General features: G+C 38.4%; 1 protein-coding gene across 2 annotated transcripts in view; it reads left to right on the top strand.

The window, feature by feature from the left end:
- Positions 1–21,605, top strand: part of LOC121518631 (oligophrenin-1-like) — a 38,785-nt gene extending 17,180 nt beyond the window's left edge. The window contains exons 12-24 of one of the 2 annotated variants that reach the window (XM_041801074.1): positions 2,576–2,609; positions 2,773–2,835; positions 5,084–5,158; positions 6,442–6,526; positions 9,437–9,495; positions 10,305–10,410; positions 11,966–12,125; positions 13,970–14,117; positions 14,987–15,298; positions 16,577–16,724; positions 19,584–19,634; positions 20,475–20,523; positions 20,625–21,605. In XM_041801074.1, the coding sequence (XP_041657008.1) occupies positions 2,576–2,609; positions 2,773–2,835; positions 5,084–5,158; positions 6,442–6,526; positions 9,437–9,495; positions 10,305–10,410; positions 11,966–12,125; positions 13,970–14,117; positions 14,987–15,298; positions 16,577–16,724; positions 19,584–19,634; positions 20,475–20,523; positions 20,625–20,630 (1,296 nt within the window). In that variant the 3' untranslated portion in view covers positions 20,631–21,605. The remainder of the gene's footprint in view (positions 1–2,575; positions 2,610–2,772; positions 2,836–5,083; positions 5,159–6,441; positions 6,527–9,436; positions 9,496–10,304; positions 10,411–11,965; positions 12,126–13,969; positions 14,118–14,986; positions 15,299–16,576; positions 16,725–19,583; positions 19,635–20,474; positions 20,524–20,624) is intronic. The other variant, XM_041801075.1, reaches the window with a different exon arrangement.
- The last annotated feature ends 2,426 nt before the right edge of the window (positions 21,606–24,031 follow it).

Raw genomic sequence — 24,031 nt, 5'->3', positions numbered from 1 at the left:
TTGGTCCTGACACTGCAGTATGTCAGTGCATGCTGATACTTGTTTTAACAGAGGGATGTTTCTGTGTATTTTGCATCTGTTCAAACTTCCTAGCACACTGCTGTCTTATTGTTGCTCTTCCTGTTTTGACATGCCACCAAACAGCAGTGATGACAACAGATTATCCACAGCCAGACAGGATTATTTTTTCAAAACTGCAGTAAGGATGGAAGAGATTTACCTTGTGCTTCTGTTAAAGTGTTTGATATTGGCCATTGAGGCAATTAACCTTGCAAAGCAAATGGATACGCCTGTTTCCTTGTTTCTCACTGGCGAATCCATCTTGCAAAGCTCCCATCTGAACCGTTTGGGCCCGGTTAGAAAGTGACAGGACCAAGCAGCGGGGGGCAGTACTTTCAGGTGCAGCGGATTCGTGACGTCAGCAAGCAGCAACAAGAGGCTGGTTCAATTATGACGAAAGAGCTTAGCGTGGATGCTGCTAAAGCACCAGTTTTATCAGAACCTGACGACATTTCTTTGTTAAAAGAAGAACAAAGAACAGCAGTGAGTTGTTTTCTTTTCAAAAACGACAAAAGTCGGTACTGACATGTCTATAGTCACTATGGTTCGCGTTATTCCTCGGTAGGTGTGCACGCGCAAATCTGTCGCGGCTACGTCACGTGTTTTGCTGCTCTGATTGGCCTGTAAAGATGTGACAGAATGTCGATCCAGTCAAACTTAGAGTTTTTTTCAAAGCCTCTGCCCTTTTCCAAACGCTTTGTATTGAAGGTTTTGGCGTGTCAGGTTATGAGGCAATACCTTAAGAGAGTGGTAGTTTTAAAGAAGAACTTTCTTAACATGTCAAAAACAAAACACACCTGATTGATTTATTATTTATATTTTTATTTAAAAACAGCAGCCAAGATAAAACTCTGTTAATCCTCGTCCAATTAGAAATAGTCAAAGATTCACATCAGAGACAAAACCCCCCAGCCTTTTGGAAAGTACAACACCCTAAGCAGGGACTTTTTGGGGATGAGTTATGACCTTTGAACCAGATCAGTACCATGAATTAAAGTGTACAAAGAGTCTTTTTCACTTGGGAAAATACCTACAAACAATAATGATAACCAGCACCGTTTTATAGGTTAGTTTTCAGAGAAAAATATCAAATAATCAAGGTTCTAATTTCCTTCTCATGAAGTGACCATAATCTCAGCTTTGTCCCTCTAAGAAATCCTCCCCCCAGAGCAGTGAAAGCATCTCAGGATAACCTTCTCTACACAGCAAAGACACTCTACTTTATAAAGTTTTAAACCAGATTTATATGAGCAGTGACACATGAAGGTATCGGTTTCTTATCATCATTGAAGACTTTTATTTTGAAGAGCAACACGCCCACACAGATTTATCTTCCTCTTATTTCATGATTTTGAGGCTTGATTTTGCAAACCTAAAGTTGTGCTATTTCTATGCAGTAGTGCTCATCAGATCTTTCTATTATTGATATGGTCATACTGTTAGTGAAGAGAAAATCACGAAGACTGTACTCTCAGTGTTAAAGTGAATGTAGTCATAGAGGCAAAAGGACAGTGAGTTGAGCTTATTTATGGTGGCTGTATTAGTGCCTGTAGAGAGAGAGAGAGAGAGAGAGAGAGACGGCCAAACTACATGGATGAACAGCCCTGGCGGTTGACACCTGTACAGCTTTAAGTACTGCTACTCACACCTGGACTGATCATCCTCATCATCCTCATCATCATATCCAGATGTCTAAGTGATCCCCTAAACACTATCCTTCTTTAAGTGCAAATTAACATGGAGAGATAAACATACAGTCCTCCTCTGGACGATCCTTTTGTTCTTGTTCCACTGCAGCTTTAAATAAGGTAAAACTATTTGGCATTAGCGCATAGGAAAATACGCCCAATGTTTCCCTTTTGCCAAAGTTATCTGAGTAGTTCCACATTTTGTCTGTTTTCTTTTTATACAAAAAAATGAAAACAGTCTTCAGATGATGTAGAAAAAGTCCTGTTTTCACTGTCATGACTTGACTTTATTCAGTTTGAATACTTAAATGGAACATCTCAGTGCTGAAGCAAAGTTTTGTTCTGCTAAACATTTGGGTAAATTTTACATAATTTTTTTTCCAGTACACAGGAAACAAATACTGTTACCTTATGAAACGACTGGAAGAAGGTTTTATTGAAAGTATGCCTCCTCTGATGAGTCTGGGTGGGCTCTAGGCTAGATTTTCTGCGTGAGAGTTGCTGTAGCCTGCCTGTATTTATGTACTTGTGTTGTTTAACCAAAACATTGCTTATATAACCACTTCATAAGAGAGGCCTTTCATTGTATCTCAACAGTTTTATTTTGATTAAATTTGTATCTGCTCTAAAGGCCCAGAAAACTCCATAAATGTTGTAAATCTATGTAGGAAGTTAAATTCAGGAGCAGCCTTGTGTCATCGTCATGCCATCGTCTCTCATTTTCTGTTTTAAGAGGCACATTGTGTTCATTAATCATGCTGAGATATCTGAGCTCAGATTTTTCATGGGTTTCACAATCTTCAATTTCCTTTTTTTTTTCATTTCAGATCTATCATTCCCCAATCCACAAGCAAGCTGAAAGTAAGTCTGTCACCATTACTGAGTCCCATTACTGGTTTTATGAGGTGTAGACAGACACTGTGATCTCACACTTTCCATCTCCATGGATCTATTTTCTTATGTTAAAAAGAGCACTGTTGCCATGAAATCACTGATTTTGGCTCTTTTTTTCTTTACTTTGCAGTGGAACTGAATGAAATCGGATTCAAGTTTGTAAGAAAGTGCATTAATTTCATCGAAACAAAAGGTAAAGGAACCAAACAGAGGCTTGTTTGATCTATCGGAATAAAAATAAATTATTAATCCCATGGGGGAACTTTGTTTGCGACAGATGCATTGACACAATATTCAGTGCTTCTAAATAATTTCACCCCCTTGGATCTTTTCCTTTTTTTAGGAATTTTATGAATCAATCATGACCAATTTAATTTGGTAAAATTATTTTTTTAAAAACCTCTAAAAAGTAATGTAAATTAAATACAAATATGTAATGTAAAATAAGTAACTGCATAAATAGTCATGCCCTTTAAAGTGACTGAACTAATTAAACAGAGGCCAAGCCAAGTCTGGAAGGTCCAGTCACTGGTTAATTAGTATTCCCATCTACTATTACACCATGAAGTCAAAAGAACATTTCAAGCAACTCGGTGAAATGTTATTAAAAAGTACAAGTCAGAGGAAGGATACAAAAAACATTTGAAGGCACTGAAGGGAGTTCAGATAAATCCATCAAGAAATGGAAGGAAAAAGTCACATGTGTAAATCTACCTAGATCAGGCCGTCCTCACAAACTGAGTGACCGTGCAAGAAGGAGACTAGTGAAAGAAGCCACCAAGACACCTATGACTACTCTGAAGAAGTTACAAGCTTCAGCAGCTGAGATGAGAGAGACTTTGAATACAACTGTTGCCCAGGTTCTTCACCAGTCAAAGCTTTATGGGAGAGCAACAAAGAGAGAGCCACTGTTGAAGAAAACTTATATTGAATCTAGAGTTTACCAAAATGCATGTGGGAGACTCCATGGTCAAGTAGGAGAAAGTTCTTTGGACTGATGAGACCAGAATGGTGTTTTTTGCCATCAGACAAGCTGATATATTTGGCAGACAAACACTGCACACGGCAGCATCATGGTGTGGAGATGCTTCTTGGAAGCCAGTCCTGGAAAGTTTGTAAAGGTAGAGGGTAAAATGAATGCTCAAAAATATAGGAAAATCCTGGATGACAATCTTATTCAGTTTGCAAGAGAACTCCAGCTTGGGAGAAGATTTATTTTTCATCTAAACAATGCCCCAAAGCATACAGCGAAGCTACAAAGAAATGGTTTCAAGACACCACTGTAAATGTTCTGGAGTGGCTGAGTCAAAGCCCAGACCTCAATCCAATAGAGAATTTGTGGCTGGACTTGAGAGTACTGTTCATGCCCAATCCTCATGCAACCTGACAGAGCTTGAGCAGTTTTGCAAAGAAGAATGGAATAAAATCGCACAGTTTGCATGTGCAAGCCTGATTTGCACCTGTCCACACAGACTCAGTGCTGTGATTGCAATTGACTCTACTAAATACTGACTAGAAGGTGTTGAATATTTATGCAGTCACTTATTTTAAATTACATACTTGTATTTAATTGACATTACTTTTTAGAAATCTGTTTTCACTTTGACATTAAAGAGAGTTTTTTGTAATATTTTAAGAATATCCTAATTATTTTGACTGTGGTTGATTTATAAAATCCAAAAAAGGGTAAAACATCCAAGAGGGTTAATAATATTAGTAGGCACCATCTGGAAGTAGGAAATACTGATACAGAATACAGAATAGATAGAGAAATAAATTGAAAATACGTATCAAAGCACAAATGATATAAGAATAATCACAACAGGGATTGAGGATACCAACAATATTTAAAACAAAATACACAAGTTGAAGTCCTATTATACAGGAGATAGGTGTTGAGTAGTTAGCTGAAAATAAGTCCAGGATCATGCTAAGTGAATCTATGAGTCCAGGTGCTTTAGTGCTCTTAGTTGCCCCAAAGGGGCCGTAGTTGAGTCAAGGTTACATGTTGATACCATACTTGCAGGCTGCCATCAGAGAAAAAACATGTCCCTCTCTGTCAAATTAGCTATCTGAGATAATAACAGTCTATTTCAGGAAGCACGGCTTTATTCCTCACATCTCTATCCCTGAACATTAAAGTCTGCCTCTCTAAAATTTTTAATCATACTCACTAACATTTAAAAAACAACTTCAGCAACATTAGTAAATGTATTTTTTGGCTGTCATAAACCATTTCTCTGGCAGGTTGATTATTCTTGATGGAATGAAGTCCTCAGCCCATAAACATATAATTTAACTCATAATCAGGAAGGAACATCTGTAGTCTAATTCAGGCACATGCAGGTTCTGGAGAGGAGCATGTGGTACATTTCCACTGCTGTTTGTTTAGACTGCTCTCGTCCTTTTCCCTATTTAACCTTCTCCTCTCCTCTTTCCAGGTGTCACACAAGAGGGAGTGTACAGGACGGTTGGCAGCAACATCCAAGTGCAGAAGCTTTTAAACGCCTTCTTTAGTAAGGACATATGCCTGTGATCTTCTTCTATATCTGTCCATTCACTGTGTTTTAGACTTGATGAAAAAGGTCTTTTAAAGGAAAAACTTCAAATGTGAGTAACAGGAAACACAAGCAAGTCGGGCGGTTTATCAAACATTGTCCGCGTAGAAGTCACAAAAAAAAAGGGGCCCTTTAAAATTTTGTCCACCTAGAGGTCACCAAGGAGAGTACTTTTTCATTTTTTTCAAGCATAGGGCACCACAAAGGGCACTTTATTAAAGGTTGTTTGCTAACAGGGCACTAAAGAGAGCATTTTTTTTATTTTTCCACCTAGAGGACACCAAAGAGGGTAATTAATCCATTTTGTCCACTTACAAGGCAGCAAAGAGGCTACTTTTGATTTTGCCTCACTCAAGGTCTCTCTTTCTTCTGTCTCTTTGTTAAGTCACATGTTTTGTCTAATCTGCGGTCCAACCTTCAACATTTTTCCTAAAATATATGTGGCTGATTGAAATTGTTTACAAATTGGGTGGCTATTTCTCATGAAGAAGATAATGGTGTGTCCCACAAAGATTTGTGACCTCTCCTGCTGTTCTCCTCTTCAGAAAATCTCCCTGCTTTGATTTTCTTGCTCACAGCTTTATTGTTGAGGTTCACCGCTGTCATTTTATCATTTTTGGGCGTTGTGGGCAGCTGTTCTCACTAAATAAAAAGAGCTGTAAAAACCACTTACTGCCCCACACCAACAAGCTGACACAGTTAGTCAGGGCTGAATATCGAAGAGAAGCCATGTTTTTCCCACAGCAGTTTTAGACATCCAAAAATGGAGCTAAAGTAAGCAAGCAACTGTACATATGGCTGTTCTGCAGCTTGAAATTACTGCATTAAATATCCAAGGACCACACTTTGCAGATTTTTTTAAAATATATTTTTTATAGCAGGTACTTCAACTTGTCTTTGTTAGGGGAAAAACACAGTGTTGCTTTTAACATTAGAATAATTATTAGAGCACGATAGCTCACCAGTATATCCTTGCTGTGTCATGAAGCTGAATACTTACTGACCTCTCTTTGCTGCTTCCTCTTGGGTCATTACTTTAACCAGCAGAAGAACATTTCAGGTGTTTGAGAGCCACTGTAAACTGCCACTGCTTGCTCCAACTACTAGGCTAAACTTGACCTGATATGAACCATTTTTGATGAAAAACTACCAAATTGCTGACAGTAAAGTTGACAAAGCTTAAGTATTAATCAGTGATTAAAAGGAATGGATTTAATAACATGGCATTAACTATTTTCTAGACCCCACAAATCCAGGAGATGTGGATCTCCACAGCAGTGACTGGGACGTCAAAACCATCACAAGTGCATTAAAGTTTTATCTGAGGTATGTTTGTTTTTGCCACACGCTCTGTCATTTTTCTATTTGTGTTCTTAATTTCTTTTTTTCTAATAGGTATTTATTACTTATATAAAGGAGAGAAAGACTATTGTACTCAAGTAAAGTGCAGGTACTTAAGTAAAAATGCACTTAAGTAAAAGTTAAAAATACTGGTCAATTAATCTACTCAAATAGAAATAAAGGATTTAACCTCCTGAGATCTGGGGTTAAGTTGGGATAAATAAGACTTGGTACGTTTAAAGTTCAGACTTGTCTTTGAACAGGAATTAGATTTGACCAAAAAAGATGTCCACAACTGCCCGCTGAAGGACCATAAGAACACGTTATGCCCAAATTACATACTTTACTTTTGCCTGACACCCCTACTGGGGTATGGGCTGTCGACAAGGGACCTCCAGAGTACTCGGTCACTGGCAATCTTCTCTATCTGAGACCAGGTGTATCCCAGTCTTTTGGTGTCAGACTGGAGATCCTGCCGCCAGGTGTTTTTTTGGTCGGCCTCTTTTCCTCTTCTCTTGGGGGTTCCAAGTCAGAACCTCTCTGGTGGTGTTAGACACAGGTTTTCGTAGTGTGTGTCCAGTCCATCCCCATCTTCTCCATCCAATTTCATTCCAGTGTTGATGTTGTTCCTGGTTGAGAGAAGGGTGATCGGTCTTGAGGCTTCCAGGGGCTCCTGGCTTTCACCACATTACGTCATTTCCTCTTCGGACTGAAGAACCTTTCTCTCCCAGGACAAAAGATGTTTTATGGGGTGGAGTTATTAGCCCCACGCTCAACCCCCAACCTGGAGGACCCAGTGCTGCTTTTCATCTGGCCTCTATTCTAGAAACCTGCCCGGCATGAGGGTATACCCTCTCCGGTATAGCCTTCAGAGCCATGAAGGCATGCAAGCAACTCCTCCACAACAAGGTAGCAACACTAGGGGGTGTGCCCAACCATGAACAAAATTTCCATTAAAAGTTCAGGAAAAAAATTCAATTCAATTCAATTATAACCTTAATGATGAAATAATGATGAAATAATGAATGAAATTTTTTTTTGTATAAGGGACAAACATTCCAATACCCCCCCCTCCCCCAAAAAACATTTTCAAGCAATCATCCCTCAAGTTTCCTTATTGTATGCCCAAAAATTAAAAATACTTTTCTCCCAAATTCCATGAAAATGGGGGAAAATTCCCCTAAATATCCAAAGTCCCTGAAAGTTTCATGAAAATTCTTGAAAAATTCCAAGGCCCCTCATTCCCCTGAAAAATCCCAGCCAAATTTCCAAAAAATTACCAACACACTTCACAGATATCAAAGTAAATACCAAAACATGCAAAGCAACTTTCCTGAAAAAATTCAAATCAGATTCTCCAAAAATTACATTTCCCTGAACTTCATGAAAGTGCCTGGAAAATTTCTAATTAAATATGCCCAAACATCAAAGTCAAAAAATCAAAAACGATGCAAATTTCCTCCAAAACTTCCATTGAAACTCTCTTAAATAGATAAACATATCCCTCAAATTTCCATGACAGTGCTTGAAAAATAATGAAAACTAGACAGCAAATTCTCCCAAGATTTTAAACATTACTTAAATTTCAATGTACATTCAAGGCAATCATCTAAAAAATTCTCATTGCCAAAATTCTTACTGTTGTAGCAAAGCCAAAATGTAATGTTGTTATATGCACATGCAGGGTCTTAGGAGATAAAAGTTTTGGAAAACTACTCAGTACTGCTTTGCTACTTTTGCTACTCAAAGGAGTTGTGCAGTAAAATATGATTTTTTCTTAGATTATATTATCCCTGTTTACTAACATCGGCCAAATGGTGTGACATGAACAGATATCTGTTACCTGTTCGAGTCCAATCATTTATATTCATTTATTTATGTTTTTTAAAGATTTGTATTGGGCTGTTTGTGCCTTTATTTGATAGAGGAGGACAACGGATAGAGTTAGAAACAGGGATGAGAGAATGGGGAGAGACATGTGGGAAAGGGCCATAGGACAGATTGGAAGCTGGGCCACCCATGTGCATGGGGTGTGCCTTAAACCACCGTCTGTGCCTAAGTCCAGTCGATTTAGTGCCGTTATTTAGTACACCAAGTGATACATCAAATGAGAAAAATTTTAAAGGGCAGAAAAATTAGCTGGTTAGGCAAACTCTGATCTGTTTTCATGGTCAAACTGGAGAGAAAATGTTGGCATACTTGGAGTTTTATACCAAAGGAGTGATGAAAAAAGCATCAGTGTAAGCTAAGCTGTGATATTAAACATCAGTGTTGACATAGGCCTTAATTTTCACAGTTGGTACATCTTTAATATTTCCTTAATGTGAAATAACCATTCTCATGCTAATGACTGTCAAAGGTAATCTGAGCCAAACTACTAGTTTTATAAAGTTGACACAGCTTGGACCTCCTTGTTTTGAATTTTAGTTTTATTTAATTTAGTAATGGATGTTTTTTAAAATGTATTGAAGAATAATACATCCTCCGAAAAAAGCTTAAATTCAAGTAAAAGTACTGAATATAAAAAATGCTCAAAAAAGTAAAGGTACATGAAAAGCTTCTTATTTACTCTAATTTGAGTAACTGTGATTAGATTCCACCCCTCTATTTAAATAAATGTTTTATAAAGGAAGTAATTGTGGATTTTTTGACTGTTGTAAATAAGTTGGAACAGATTAAACATTCAGTTATTTTGTTTACCATGTGCTTTGTATGCAGAGAGACATTTAAATGTTTTTCATTTAATTAACAAATGCAGCCACAATGGAGGTTGTGCTCCAAGTGTTTCCCACTGTTGTCGTATAACAAGAGCTGTGTTTTATTCTTGAGTCAGACATGGTGAATTACTCTGAACTGCAGCTGAACTCTTTTATGAGTGTCTGTATTTATCAACAGGAGCTTGTCTGAGCCTCTGATGACCTACAGTCTACACAGAGATCTAATGTGTGCTGCAAGTAAGTTGTTCTCAAGAGCTTATCCAGTCAGAAGACTATTATTTGTATTGTTGTGGATTTTTTGGCCTCTTCGTAAAATTTCCTCTTGGTTATGAACCTACCATGAAGGTATGTCCGGTAAGTTTGTGTTCCCTATAAATCTGAAAGCGTGAAAAGACATTTCCTTGAAATAAAAGTGCAAACTGCTGATGTTTTCTGCTGCCTAACCTGCCCCCTGTTCACTAGCAGTAGGAGAAAAACAATAACTCCACTTTGGATATCAATGCTATGCTTTTAAACATGAAGACTTTGTTGCCACAAATACAAAAAAACTCTCAAAAGTGCAAGAAACATAGTGTCTGTGCTTCCTTGCTCTAAAAGACAGGTTTAAATTAACTGATGCAGTTACCTTACTTGAAATAACTGGAAAATTGTTAAATTTATATGGCAGGACTCTAATAATCTGGATGGGGAGTATAAAAGAGGTATTTTTGCATAAATGCCATTCTGGCATTCAGCGGTTTAACAAGCTGCACGAGGCCAATCTGGAAGACACTTGTAGAAACCTAAGTCTTCTGTTTGTTTTCATCTGTCACACAACATGGTTATAAAACAACAAAGACCTTGTGTTTAAAAGCAGCAGCCTCATTCTGTCACGACTTTACTGAATGACCTCAGTTTCCTAAATGTCTCACATGGACTGAGTTTTACACTAAATTAAGGGAAGATTTATTTAGGTTTAACATGTTTATGGTTCAGGTTTATAGATTAAGATGTGTCCTACTTTCAATTACCATCTTTGGTAATCCTGTGTTTTGTTTGTACCACAGAGTCAGATAATCTGGACTTTCGGCTGAGTGAAATTCATTCACTGACCCACAAACTACCAGAGAAGAATCAGGAGATGTTGGACATGCTTATCAAACACTTGGTTAAGTAAGTATTGTGGTTGTAGGTTTTTACTGATCACACAGGACTTAGTGCTCTCTTCCTGACCATAGACTGTATCTGACATGGACAAAGTCTCAGTGATTGATTTCAGAAGAGATGTCACCTTATTGAAAAAGATAACGAAGACTCAAAAAAAACCCTAGAAACAGACAAACAGGTGGTTTTGAGGCAGGCCTTGGAAAACGGCAATAGTTCACCCTCCTGTCATTTAACTCAGCTAAACCCCTGATTATACAAATGTATACAAAAATGTGTTATCTTAATATAATCAGGACACATGAGGGAAAAACTGAACTCAGTACCATTTTTACCAATGCAGAGACCAAAAACCCATCATTGTACCTGGCTTTAAATATGATTATTCCACAGTGAAAATGAGCTTGAGTGGCTGATGTTCTGCATTTCCTCAAGTGTCCCCTTAATACTGGCTCAAAAAGCTCCAGTGTTAAAATGCTTATTCTTCCTACATAAATAAATATGTTTGCGGCTTAGATTTTGTCAGCTCGGTTCAAATGCAGAAAAGCAGAATTGTGATTGAATATTCTACAAACCAGTCTTTCCTGAACTTTCTTTCTAATGCCTCACTTTTTACTAGGTACCAGCCATCGTAACCCAACAAGTTTGTTTTCTCTAAATTATTGCTTATCAAGTTTGTCTTCTGCACTGTCTGCAGCTGCTTGGTTGAGCTGATGGCTGGATAACATAAATTCCAGACTTAATCTGGTCCTAACCTGATTCTTTCTGTTTTACAAGCCTGGAAGAAGCCACTTCACATAGGCTCGCTTCAAACGCTCAACCCCTTGGTCCTTCAGTGGCTGTCTGGTCTGGAAAAATGAGTTTCTTTTTTATTAGCAAAGGTGGAGAGGATAAGTGTTGAAGACCCCAAAGGTGGCTATAATGTGTACTCTAGACATAAAAATACTGCAGGGAAGAAATTCTTAAAACCCATTTGGCAACCCAAAAGACACCTCCCCTGAGCCAATAGAGGGTCTCCACCCAGACTTTGGGAATGTGTGCTATTCATCATCGGTACTGATTTTATTACTCATTAATTTGTATGATTAGAGACATGGCTGACAGATTGACTGACAGTTAGGTGGAGCATCACCACTTAAGGCCGTGCTTCCTACAGTGTGGGCCACGGCCCTTTGGTGGTCCATTGGTGCTCACCTGCAGTGCCTCAAAGGCTGCAGTTTGAACTTTAGAACTGTAATTCTTTTCAAAACTACTAGTATTGCTTGTTAAAATATTATTGTATCATGTTAAGTGAAACGTTAATAATCATACTACAGAAACGTTTGGGTTAAGTAACTGAGACTGTGCCCATACTTTCATTATACAGTGCGTTATTTATTAGTCATGTGGTCTCCTGTGGCTTTTGGAGCCAGCCTTAAGTTGCCAGATGAGGAACTTCAGGTTTCTTGCACTTCTGCATTGGCTTAATTTTTTAGTGAAGTTGCAACTGGTTCCTGAAAAGACTAAAGTGAATGTGCCAATGGCATTACAACATACCTAACCAAAACTGATGTTGTTTTGACAGTGTGTGCAGTCACAGTGAAGAAAACCTCATGACTCCCTCAAACATGGCGGTTATCTTTGGACCCACACTGATGAGAGCCAAGGAGGAGACTGTGGCAGCCATGTTGGATATCAAGTTCCAAAATATTGTTGTTGAGATCCTCATTGAAGAACACAAAAAGGTACTTTGTATAAAAAGCAGCATTTGTCTAGACTTTAAAACTCATCTAAGTGACTGATTGTTGGTCCACTTATAGAAAAAATGTGAACTATTTGTAAAACATTCATAAAGTTAAGTAGGAGGGTAATTACCATTAAAAATCAGTATAATAAATATGACAGTAAGTCTAAAGAAAACAACATATACCTACCAGCACCTCAATACGTCACTATTAAACAGATTTCGATTTTTAGGTTTTTTGAGCAAAAAAAACCCTCTCTTTAATGGCAAAGTGAAAACAGATTTTTACAAAGTAATGTCAATTAAATAAAAATATGTAATGTAAAATAAGTAACTGAATAAATATTCACTCACTTTAAAGTGACTGACCTAATTCAACAGAAGTCTATCCAGTTGGTTCTATTAGTCTCTCAGTTAGTGAAATGTGGATCACCTGAGTGCAGTGAAATGTACCTCGAGTGATTGTCATATAAGACACCTCTTTCTGTAAGGTCCAGTCACTGGTTTAACAATATTCCTGGCTGCCATTACACCATCAAGTCAAAAGAACACTCCAAGCAACTCAATGAAAGGTTATTGAAACGTATAGCCTAAGTCAGGGGAGGAATACAAAAAAAATTCCAAGGCACTGAACATCCCACGGAGTTCAGTTCAATCCATCATCAAGAAATCGAAGTTATATGGCACATGTGCAAATCTGCCTAGTACAGGCTGTCCTGACAAACTTGAGAGACTGTGTAAGAAGGACACTAGTGAGAGAGGTCACACCTACTTTTAGCAGCTCAGATGAGAGAGACTCTGCATACAACAAGTGTTGCCCAGGTTCTTCACCAGGCAAAGCTTTGTGGGTCAGTGGCATGTTGAAGAGGACTCATATTAGATCTCTACTAGAGGTCACCAAAAGGTATGTGGGAGACGCCATTGTCAAGTGGAAGAAAGTTCTTTGGACTGATGAGACCAAAATGGTGCTTTTTGTACATCAGACAAGATGCTATGATTGGTGGACACCAATCATTGCACATCACCACAAATACACCACCCCCACTGTGATGCATGGTGGTGGCAGCATCATGCTGTGGGAATGCTTCCCAGCCTTGAGAAGGGCAGTTCATGCCTGATCCCCTTGCAACCTGACTGAGCTGGAGCATTCTTGCAAAGAAGAATGTAGGGAAATTGCAGGTTCCAGATGTGCAAGCCTGATTGAGACTGATCCACATAGACTCAGTGCTTGGATTGCATCTACAAAATACTGACTTAAAGGGGTGAATATTTATGCAGTCACTTATTTAACATTACATATTTTTATTTTCTCTTTGGCATTAAAGAGTTCTTTTGTAAAATGTAAAAAAAAAAGCCAGATTGTGTTGGCCATGATCATTTATGAAGTCTAAAAAGAGTCAAAATCCAAGGTGGTGAATACTTTTTATAGGAACTGTGCCTGAAGAATCTTCCAGGTGTTTTCTTTGAGCATTCCAAAACTTTCCCAGGCTTCTTTTCCCCCTGTCCCAATTACCATTAACATGTAGAGGAATCAAATACAGAATGTGTGTATACCTATAAGGTGTCTGAGTTAGAATAGCAAATATCTATCTGTATTTTTGCTTTATAGAATTGAATATAGGGTGAAAAGGATTTGGAAATTAGTGAATTCTGTTTTTTTTTTCACAATTCACACAACGTCCCAATCTTTGTGAAATTGTGGAACAGGAGCATCATCTTGCCATTGTAGTACTGAAGACTCTAATTTAGTCTACATGTATAATCTCATTCATTAACGTAGGGTGTATGCAGATAAAATAGTAGTTACTGAACTGAAGTGTTTCTTAACTTGGATTTTTATCACAGATCTTCAGTAATGTGCCAGAGGACAGCACCGCCCCGCCTGTCCCACCCCCACGGATCACCCCGAGAAAGCGGCAGCCCATCACAATCTCCAAGCGGCCGCCTCGTGTTTATCAAGCGCTTAGTCACCACCTCTTTCAGCACACTGAGAGTAATTATTAGCCTCCTTTGGCCCGACTGTCATCATCATCCTCATCATTATCCCATCCTGTCTGTGCTGAATGTACAGTAGTCATTTTTAATGTTTTTTCTTTCATAGACCAAAGAGATTTGTAACAAAACACACCCACAAGATTTCTGATCATTTTCTATCAAAAAAATTGATTTACTCTTTTGTGTTTGTCAATCAAATATTTTTCAGACAAGTATAATTTCCAGTTATCCTTTGTTTTTCAAAGAATTGCAAATCAAACTTTATCATGTCTGAAATTATTTTTAATTAGTTTTTTTATCCATTGTTTAAATGAAATTCCTCTATTGCTTTTTATTTCAAAGACAAATAAACTTTGCTACTCTCCATTTTTGATCTCACATTAGTCTTTTTTGTTAATGTCTCTGCTAAGTCGTGTAATCTTCTTTCATTTGTCTGCTAAACCCCCTCATTAAGTGGGTTTGTATCCATCCTCTCACACACTGACAGAGAAGTTTTTGCAGCACCTGCTACTTGTCCTCACTGCGTTTTGTGATATTTAATTGGTCTTAATTTTATACTTAGTGAAGCCCTATAACTATCTCAGTAGGATGCAACTAAATTTTGTGCTGTGTTTTGAATTTGTTAACAATTTCTGTCTGTGTTCTTTAACCAAGAGTGAGTAGTGTAAGAAGCTGAAGATTAAATCTGACTTACTATTGGCTACATATCACTGTGTTTTTATGTTTTTTTTTGTAATTTTAGATAGTTTGCCTCATTTCATTAACTTTTGACCCATTTTGAACTTACTAAACATCCTGTTGTTCAGATCTAGAGTTTCTTCAAGTAGGCAGTACCTCACGATTCAATTTGTCATTCCTTTGTAACAGATGGACAAAACGACAGCCCTGTCCAGGACGGGGAATTCTCAGCAAGTCCAGTTCCCCTACAGCGGACAAAACCTGTGAACAGCGCTCCTCTCGTTCCAAGAGAACCTCCTCCCAGACAAGCATTATTGCCCAGAACAGCCAGCCGTAAGGACAAACAACCAGACTCTGACCTTGGCAAGGCAGACAATATGAGGCAAAGGCCAGATTCTTCTTCTACAGCTGCGAACGGGGAATCTGGAGTCTATGTAAGCCGGGTGCCTTCCTTCCAGAGCCGGAGACCTGCAATCAAAGCTACATCAGCCAACAGAGAAGGTTTGACACACGCTGGTTCTATTTATTTGTTAATTATTTCATGTATTTATTTTTTAATTAAAGAGGTTTTCTCAGGCTTATACAAGTCAAATCTGTATTTTTTTATGTAGAAAAGCAGATTTTGATGCGTTATGGACATATTTTGACCATGAAAATGTCCTTGGCAAAGGAACTTGAACATTGTAGGCTATCTTGTCAGCATTTAATTCTTCATCATTTCCTTTAGCGACATTTTGTCATTAACAGTCATTGCTTTCACCTATTTTGCTTGCCTCTAATTTCTTGTTTTTCTGACATGGGCTGCTGCATTCTTAAAGGTATACTTCAACATTTTGGCAAATTCACCCATTGCCATAATTCCTATAGTCTTAGTAATAGGTTCTTTCCTTTAGTTGCCGTTGCAAGCTGTTTCTAGATCGGGGGGGGGGGGTGTACCAGCTGCACAGCTAATGCTATGGAAGCAGATGGAATTTTTTGCTTTCCCTCATCAAACTCATCAAATACACAATCCAACAACTCCAAAACGCTCTCATGGAAAAGTCGTGACCTGTACATTCCACCATGCTATGAAATAATCATGGAACATTACGAGACGGAGATGTTTTAAAGTTAAATGAAAAGCTGGAACTACACTCCAGACATGGCTGCTGCACTGTGTCACTCCGCCCAGTGGTTTACTCAAGAAATAATTCAGAGTATTTACTTCATGTGTTGTTACAAAATGTTACATAATTATATGTTATTATTTCATAGCATGATGAATGTGCAGGTCATGACTTGTCCACAAGAGCATTTTAGAGTTATTGGATTGTGTATTTGATGAGTTTGATGAGGGAAAGCAAAAAATTCTGTCTGCTTCCTTAGCGTTAGCTGTGCCGCTAGTATATTGGTCCCCCCAGATCTAGAAACAGTTTGCACCGACAACTAAAGGAAACAAACCTATTACTAAGAGTATAGGAATTATGGCAATGGGTGAATTTGCCAAAATGTTGAAGTATCCCTTTAATACTAGCTTGCTTTGAGTCAGATGTTTATGGGTTTTCCCCATTTTATTTTTAACATTAAAGGTCAGTTGTAGCTTGTTTATTGGAACTGAATGGCGTTACTAGGAAATTAGAAATCAAAGCAAAGTCACATGAAGCATCAGTGCTTAAGCATGAAGCATGTATTGCTCATGGCGAATATAGTTTAGTCAGTGTAAATCTTTGTTTTTAACTAGTTCATTACTTCGTTATTGACGCACTGTGTTGCCTAACACTTTTATGTGTGTTTTTACAGGAGATTCTGAAGGTTTGACCAGAACAAGGCCTGCAGAAAAACCTGCAATTTGTAGACCTCCAGTGAGGCCTCCAGAGCCCCCCTCTAGATGCCCCACTCCACAAAAGCCCCCCAGTGCAGCCTGCAGCGAGGGTACAAACACATCCTAGTAAGGGCTCTGTAATATTTCTATGGATTATATAAAGAACGAAGACGTACACCCAGTAAGCACTTGGGCTGTTGTAAATGTTGTTTTTCATTAATACAAATAAAGTAAACTAACTGGAAATCATTCCAGATCTGATTATTAAATTGTGTCAGAATCAGAAACCCTGACGGCAATGATCATATTAAAAAAGACATGTTGTCTAGTGGAAAAAGTCATATCTGTTACAACAAAATGACATTAATGATGCATTTTGATGTGATTTGTAACCTCAGGCATTCCCTCTCATGTTATCAGGATGTCGTATCACTGCTGCTGCTGGGATGGCTGTGATAAATAGTTGAGCCAAGAGCAGATGGAACAAGAATGACTTTGTTTCTGACTCTGTTATCCCAAGACAAATTCCATCACTACAATAAATATTGTCACATGAACCATGGACTTTGCATGCCAATTATGTTTAACCCCTCAAACACATGCAGTTTTATAACAGCAGTTGTCTCAGCTTTTCAAGCACTTTTGCATACTTTTCTTGTTGTTTTGGTTGTATAATTCACAATTTAACACTGCAACACTCTTTTAAGAAACACTTGGAAGTAAAAGGCCTGATAGTAAAAAATACTGACCCAATCTTGCCATCCCGATTTAACTGCGTGTTGCATATCATATACACATGTTATCATCATAACATGAATACGTTTCACATTCTGGGAAATCTCCCATTGAAAGCATTTGGGAAGGGCAGGACCTTTAAAAAAGTAAAGTAGCATTACATGTCACACTTTTGAGCAAATGGCAAGTATTGTCCTGTGCTCTCACGTGCAAGTAGTCATCAGAAAGGGGACGTTGGATTGTGGCTTTTGCATAAATATTTCTTTTTAATGTGGCTCCTTAGAAAAGAGATGTTGAGTACCAGTAGTTTCAATCTACTTACACGTGACATCACATACTCAAGGACCCCCAGGAAAGGCGGCTTCCTACTTTCTTGCACCACAGAGAAGTTGACAGCCTCAGTTGTGATCCACAGTGCATTCAGAAAGTATTCAGACCCCTGTTCCTTTTTTCAATTTTACTTTGTTGCAGACTGTTGCTACTGTCAGTTAAATTCATTTTATTCTCATCAATCTATGCTCAGTAAGCCATAATGACAATGTGAAAACAGAATTTTAAAATCTTTAATCTTTAAATATTATTACAAGTTAAATAATAAAATATCACATTGATTTAAATATTTAGATCATTTGTGAAAGCACTTGAAATTTAGCTCAGGCCCCCCCCCCTTTCTCTCAGTCTTTGCTGAGGTGTTTCTAAACCTAGAATGAAGGCCACCTGCGGTAAATAAGTTAATTCGACATGATTTGGAAAGGCAAACACCTCTCTATAGCTGACAATGCATATCAGAGCTAAAACCAAGCCATGAGGTCAAAGGAACTGCCTGCAGAGCTCAGAGACAGGATTGTTGCAAGGCATGGCTGTGAGGAGGGCTAAAGAAAAAATCTGCTACACTGAAAATTCCCAAGAGCACAGTGTGGCCTTCGTAATTCTAAAATGGAAGAATTTTGGTACAACCGGGACTCTTTCAAGAGCTGGTCGCCCAGTCAAACTTAGCAACTGGGGGAGAGGGGCTGTAGTGAGATAGGTGACCAAGAACCTGATGGTCACTCTGACTGAGCTTGAGAGATCTTGTATTCCAGAAGGTGACAAACATCACTACAGGCCTCCACTGATCTGGGCCTATGGCATAGTGGGCAGATGGAACCCTCTCTTCAGTGCAAAATACCTGAAGTTTAAAAAAAAACAAAACAAAACAAAACTCAATTGAAAGCCAAGCCAAGCTTTCATGTATTTTGTACTGAGGAGAGGCTTCTGTCTAGCTTTTCACCCTGCACAGATCATCGTACTTTGACATTCAGGTGCATCTCCCTAAAAGTTAAAGACATGAACAAAAAAGCTCCCCTTTGCTCTATAGATAACTTGACCACCAGATAGTTTGTTTCATATCTCCATTGCATTGATATGTTTATCATTCATTTGGGAAAGCCCCCTTAGAAAGTGTTTGGAAAGGGCAGGACTTTTAGAAAAATTCTTGTAAGATGACTGGAGGAACGTTCTGTCTGTCACATTCATGACAGGGCAATCATAGTGACAAGACATACTGTAATGAAGTTGGACACATGCGCTGCTCTGGAGCTGTCAGGCTACTGCTTCCGTAATGGCGTAGCTTTTTGGTGAATAAAACTGAGGCCAGTCAGGAGACATGCAAAAACGTCTTCTCTGCAACGACAAGCATTCGGTTTGGCTCTGTCTTGTTTTCAAAAGAAATGTGGTCCAGTTCCGATTAAACTGCTGCTTTCCTACAGCTTCATCTGAGCTAACAGCTACAGCGGCAGCAGCCATTGGATAAACCGGCAAACCCCACCTGTAGCAATGGCAAACCTATGCCAAAGCAGGCCAGGAGAAAAGTGAAAACTTCTTTTCCATCATGACAAGCTTTCAGTGTTGCTCTCTGCCATTATTACCCATAAACCCCACCCTTAGCTAACGCGTTGTTCTCCTCAGATGATGCTGATTGGTCCAAAAAGTGCTCAGTTTGGCACAAACGTTGTGGATTAGAGCTTGTCAAGATGGATTTGCCTGATGACAGAGATGGAGTCTGGCAAAGCCATGTGCTTTACAAGGTTATTTCTTAGTTACATACTGCAGAAATGTAGTTAAAAAAAGATGTCTAACCATATATGAAAGAGAGAGGTTTTGAAATCAGTCTACCAGGTAGCATGTTCTCACTGGTCTGTCTAAAGAAAAGAGGATGACTCATTTGTTAAACTACAACACAAATAAGTCTGCTTTCTTTTTTCTTTGCAGTGTTGCCTCCAAAACAAAGTTTTTTGAGAATGCCTCCAAACAAGTTGGCAGGTATGTAAACTCTTTTTTCCTTTTTATTTACACAACACATGGAAAACCTTGTCAGCAGACTGACAAAGAGGGAGAAGACAGCTCTACTCTATATGTGTGTCATTTTTAAGTTGTTGAAAGGATTTTTACTTGTTCAGCTAACTTAAGCCCATGTGGTTCTTGTAGACCCCTCCCACTGATAATGGAGGTAGACCCACATCTGCTCTTGTATGTTCTGCTCTGGTAGTCTGAGTCTTGCAAGCCTTGCAGGCCTCCCTGCTCAGGCACTGGTGAGGGCTGTAAATGAAAAATGCTTGAGTGGGAAGAATTAGTGGGAGTTTCATCAGAGAGAGTTTATCTCTCTTTTTAATGTCGTCTCCTCCATCATTGTTACAGTCCACATTAATGTGTCTAACAGGGAGGTGCTGACGTAGTAAGCTCTTATTTGGCTTTTGGACAGAGGATTGTGATTGTTATCCCACAGTGGAAGAAGTTGAACCTTCTGAGCAGACTTTTGGTATTACATTATCAGATACACTGTAAAATACTAATACTGGACTGATATATTTAGATCAAACAGTTGGGTGTATTCTTCTAAAAGATGAGGACAGGTTGTTGAACCATGTGGAGGATAATACATTTTTTATTTTATGCTGTTTTTTTGAGATCATCACCAAATCTGAAAAAATAGAAAATTATAAAATCTGAAGCAAAGTATGACTAATGTTTTTATAAGAACCGTTTCAAACAGCGGGTTGGTTTTCAACAAAAACTGTGATTGGCCTTGAGGCAGATCAGTGGTAGCCTCACACCACAAAAAGAGAACATTTATTTATTTATTTTTTATCTCCTCTAATTTAGTCTGCCAGCCTCTCCGTCGCCACCAACAGTGACACCTTTTAAAAAAGAGGTGAGATTTACTGTAATTGTGCTATATTTGTGTTGTTAAATCCATCAAAAAACTTTCACAAACTATATACTGTATTTTAACGTTTCTCTTTTTTTGTCCAGAACTGAAGATATGGAGGCTTAATGGTTCCATCAGGTGACAGCGATTGTCATCAAGCACGAGGGAGCCTCTTAAGATGAATTCAGTATAATCTTGGCGCGATACCATGGACTGAAGAAAGGCTCCATAGAACTACATGGAAATGTTTGATCCCATCTGGTTATCAACAAAAAGACTGTTGTTGGATTTTGCACAACAGCAAACCAACCTTTGAGTTTGCAAAGCGTTTGACTCCGTTATCTATCCTTATTAGATAGTAAGGATGGAGCAACAGCACTGTGTTCCCTTCTGTACCAACTGAAAATGTTTTCAACTTACTGACAATTGTTGCTCATCAGTGTTAAAAAGTTTTTCGTAGTCACTTAGTGGACCCACTTAATGCTCTTAGTATGCATTGTTTTATAGATCTCCCATAGAACACTAATTTGATCATTAATTTTAAGTATTCAATAGCTTTAATATTAACTCTATGATTTCAGTGTTGATCTTCCATTAAACTGGATTAAGCTGATTGATTTCAGCTATGTGATTATCATAAAGAACACTTGAATCAAATTTTAATCATGAATGTAACATGAGACCTAAAATGTGATTCAAAGACAAAAAAGTATTTTACTTCCAAGTGTCACCTGCATTCCAGTCAATGTATTAAAATTAACATCATAATTATAATACCAGTGTTCATTTGATAAAATCTGATCAAAAAGGGATTAACTGGTATACATTCCCATGCTTCTTACCTAATTTAGGTATGTAGGGTCATACAGGTGTGTCTTAAAAACGTGCCTGGAACTGCTGAACCTTGTATGAACATTAAACAGCAAAGTAATTGTTACACTATGTGAAAATAACACTCCAGATTTTTTATGTCTTGGTTCTTCAATGGATATGTAAATGTTTTATTTTTCTGTTAACACTGCTTGAAAGTTCCAGATATTTTTGACTTTGTTTTCAAAGAGGAAATAAAAATAAAGGGATCTTAATATGACTCATAAATATTTTTATAAGTGTCTGTAAATTATCTTTTAATTCTGTGTGGCAGCTCTCTGTTTTTTTATTGTGTATCCCTCATCAGTCAGCTGATGTTTTAAGCAGTACCAGTCTGTGGTTAACAGGTCTGCAAGATAATTGTCACCATTTACGCCAAAGTGCAGGTTAACTTTTGAAGCAAAAAGACAAAATGAGTAAAGATGCTTCCCCAGCTGTTTGTCAGATTATCTTTACTTCTAGCGTCTACAGTGCATTTAACAGAAAATTATACCATTTAGAAAATACCTTGGTTTTTGTTCTTTCCTCAAATTTTTGAATGCAAATACAGTGTGCAGGGGAAAATAGTGCAAAATGGCACATTTCATTGATTTGATTTGTTTTATAATAGTAATAGATTTTTATGAATAATGCAACTTACCTTGAAAGAAAATCTCAAAGTGCTACAGAGTTAAAACTGAAGAAACTTAATGAAACATCAAAACATTAAAACTTAATGATTCATCTTAAAAGTGAATACAGAGAGACAATATTATGAGGCCCAGCTATGAGCCCTGTGGAATACCAAACACAATCTCTGCAAAGAATTATTAGCTCTTTTACAATTAACCTTTTGAGAGGGTTTAACAGAACCGTGAGAAGTTTAACTGGCTAAAAGAAAAGGTGAAATGATTTTCTTCAAAAGTTACAAAAGCAAAAAGACCCATCTGCAGAGATTTTATTCACTCTTTGAAGGGTTGCACGGTGGTAACCTGATACACTACATTAGGGCTATTGGACTAGTTTGGAGTGGGAGCTAACCTTGCAAAGCAGATGGATTCGCCTGTTTCCTTGTTTCTCACTGGTGAATCCATCTTGCAAAGCTCCTATCTGAACCATTTGGGCCCGGTTAGAAAGTGACAGGACCAATCAGCATTGAGGGGCAGTACTTTCAGGCGCAGCAGAGTTGTGACGTAAACAAGCAGCAGCAAGAGGCCGGTGCAGTTATGGAGGAAGAGCTTAGCGTGGATGCTGCTAAAGTGCCAAGTTGATCAGAACTTGACATTTCTTTGTTAAAAGAAGATCAAAGAACAGCAGTGAGTTGTTTACTTTTCATAAAGACAAAAATCGAGTACTTACATGTCTATAGTCGCCATGTTTTGCGTTATTCCTCAGTAGCTGCGCGCGGGCAGCTTGATAGCAGCTACGTCATGTGTTTTGTTGCTCTTATTGGCCCGTAGAGATGTGACAGACAGAACGTTCATCCAGTCACACTCTGAGTTTTTTCCAAAGCCTCTGCCTTTTCTCAAACGTTTCCTATTGAAGCTTTTCCAGATGGATGTGTGAAACAAATCTATCTGACGTGTCAGGTTAAGTGGGAGCTGCTTCCTGAAAAAGCATCAATATAAAGGGCAAGTGCTGTGAAAAGTATTTGCCCCCTTCCTGCCTTCTTTCCTAACCCTTACCCTAGCCCTAACCCTTTTGCATATATTTCACACCTAAATGTTTCAGAACATCAAATTTCAATATTGGACAAAGATAACCTGAGTAAATATGAAAGTCAGTTTTTAAATGAGTATTTAATTTATCAAAGGAAAAAAGCCATCCAAACCTACCTGGCCCTGTATTAAAAAGTGATTGTTGCCCAAACCTAACCACTGCTTGTGCCACCCTTTGCGGCAACAACTGCAAACAAGAATTTGTGATACCTGACAGTGAATCCTTTACATCGCTGTGGAGGAATTTTGTCCCACTCTTCTTTGCAGAATTGCTTTAATTCTGCAACACTGGAGGGTTTTCCAGCATGAGCGGCCTGTTTACGGTCATGCCACAACATCTCAATCAGATTTCAGTCCAACATTTTATTAGGCCACTCCAAAACCTCCATTTTGTTAGTTAGTCCATTCAGAGGTAGACTTGCTTGTCCTGCTGCAAGTGTGCTTGATCTCACAATAGGCAGACTCAGATTGCTTTTGAAGCCAATCCACGGCAGCTTCCATATTGAAATTGCGGTCTCAACAGAACTTTGGATCAACCTAACAGCCAGCCCACTAAGCTCCACTTCCTGTCAGCTAGGTAGCTAGCATTCTGGTTGACAGAAATGTAGCTTCTGCCTGTCAATCAAATGAGACGCGCCAACCAGACCGCAATGAGGTTTTTCCTATATATAATCGAAACGGTGTGGTAAAAAAAAAAATTCACCCCTAGTGAGAGCACATGAAGACATTAGCTAGTGAGATACTTTTGTTTTATTTAACCACACTTTAAACTAGTTTAATTCTAGTGTAAAAACGGCTGTTTAACAGGTGTCCAGACGGGACTTCGGATGTTCCTGCAGCCAGCCTCAAGTGGAAACTCGCTGTATTACAATTTTTTGCACTTCCGCATTGGCTTCATTTTTCAGAACCAGAGGTTTCTGCTTGAGCTGCAGTCAGAGCTCTGC

Source organism: Cheilinus undulatus, linkage group 12 (assembly GCF_018320785.1).
Source record: "Cheilinus undulatus linkage group 12, ASM1832078v1, whole genome shotgun sequence".
In the NCBI taxonomy this organism is placed as follows: Eukaryota; Metazoa; Chordata; class Actinopteri; order Labriformes; family Labridae; genus Cheilinus; species Cheilinus undulatus.
Note: the sequence above shows the minus strand (reverse complement) of the source record. Positions and strands in the feature narration are given on the sequence as shown.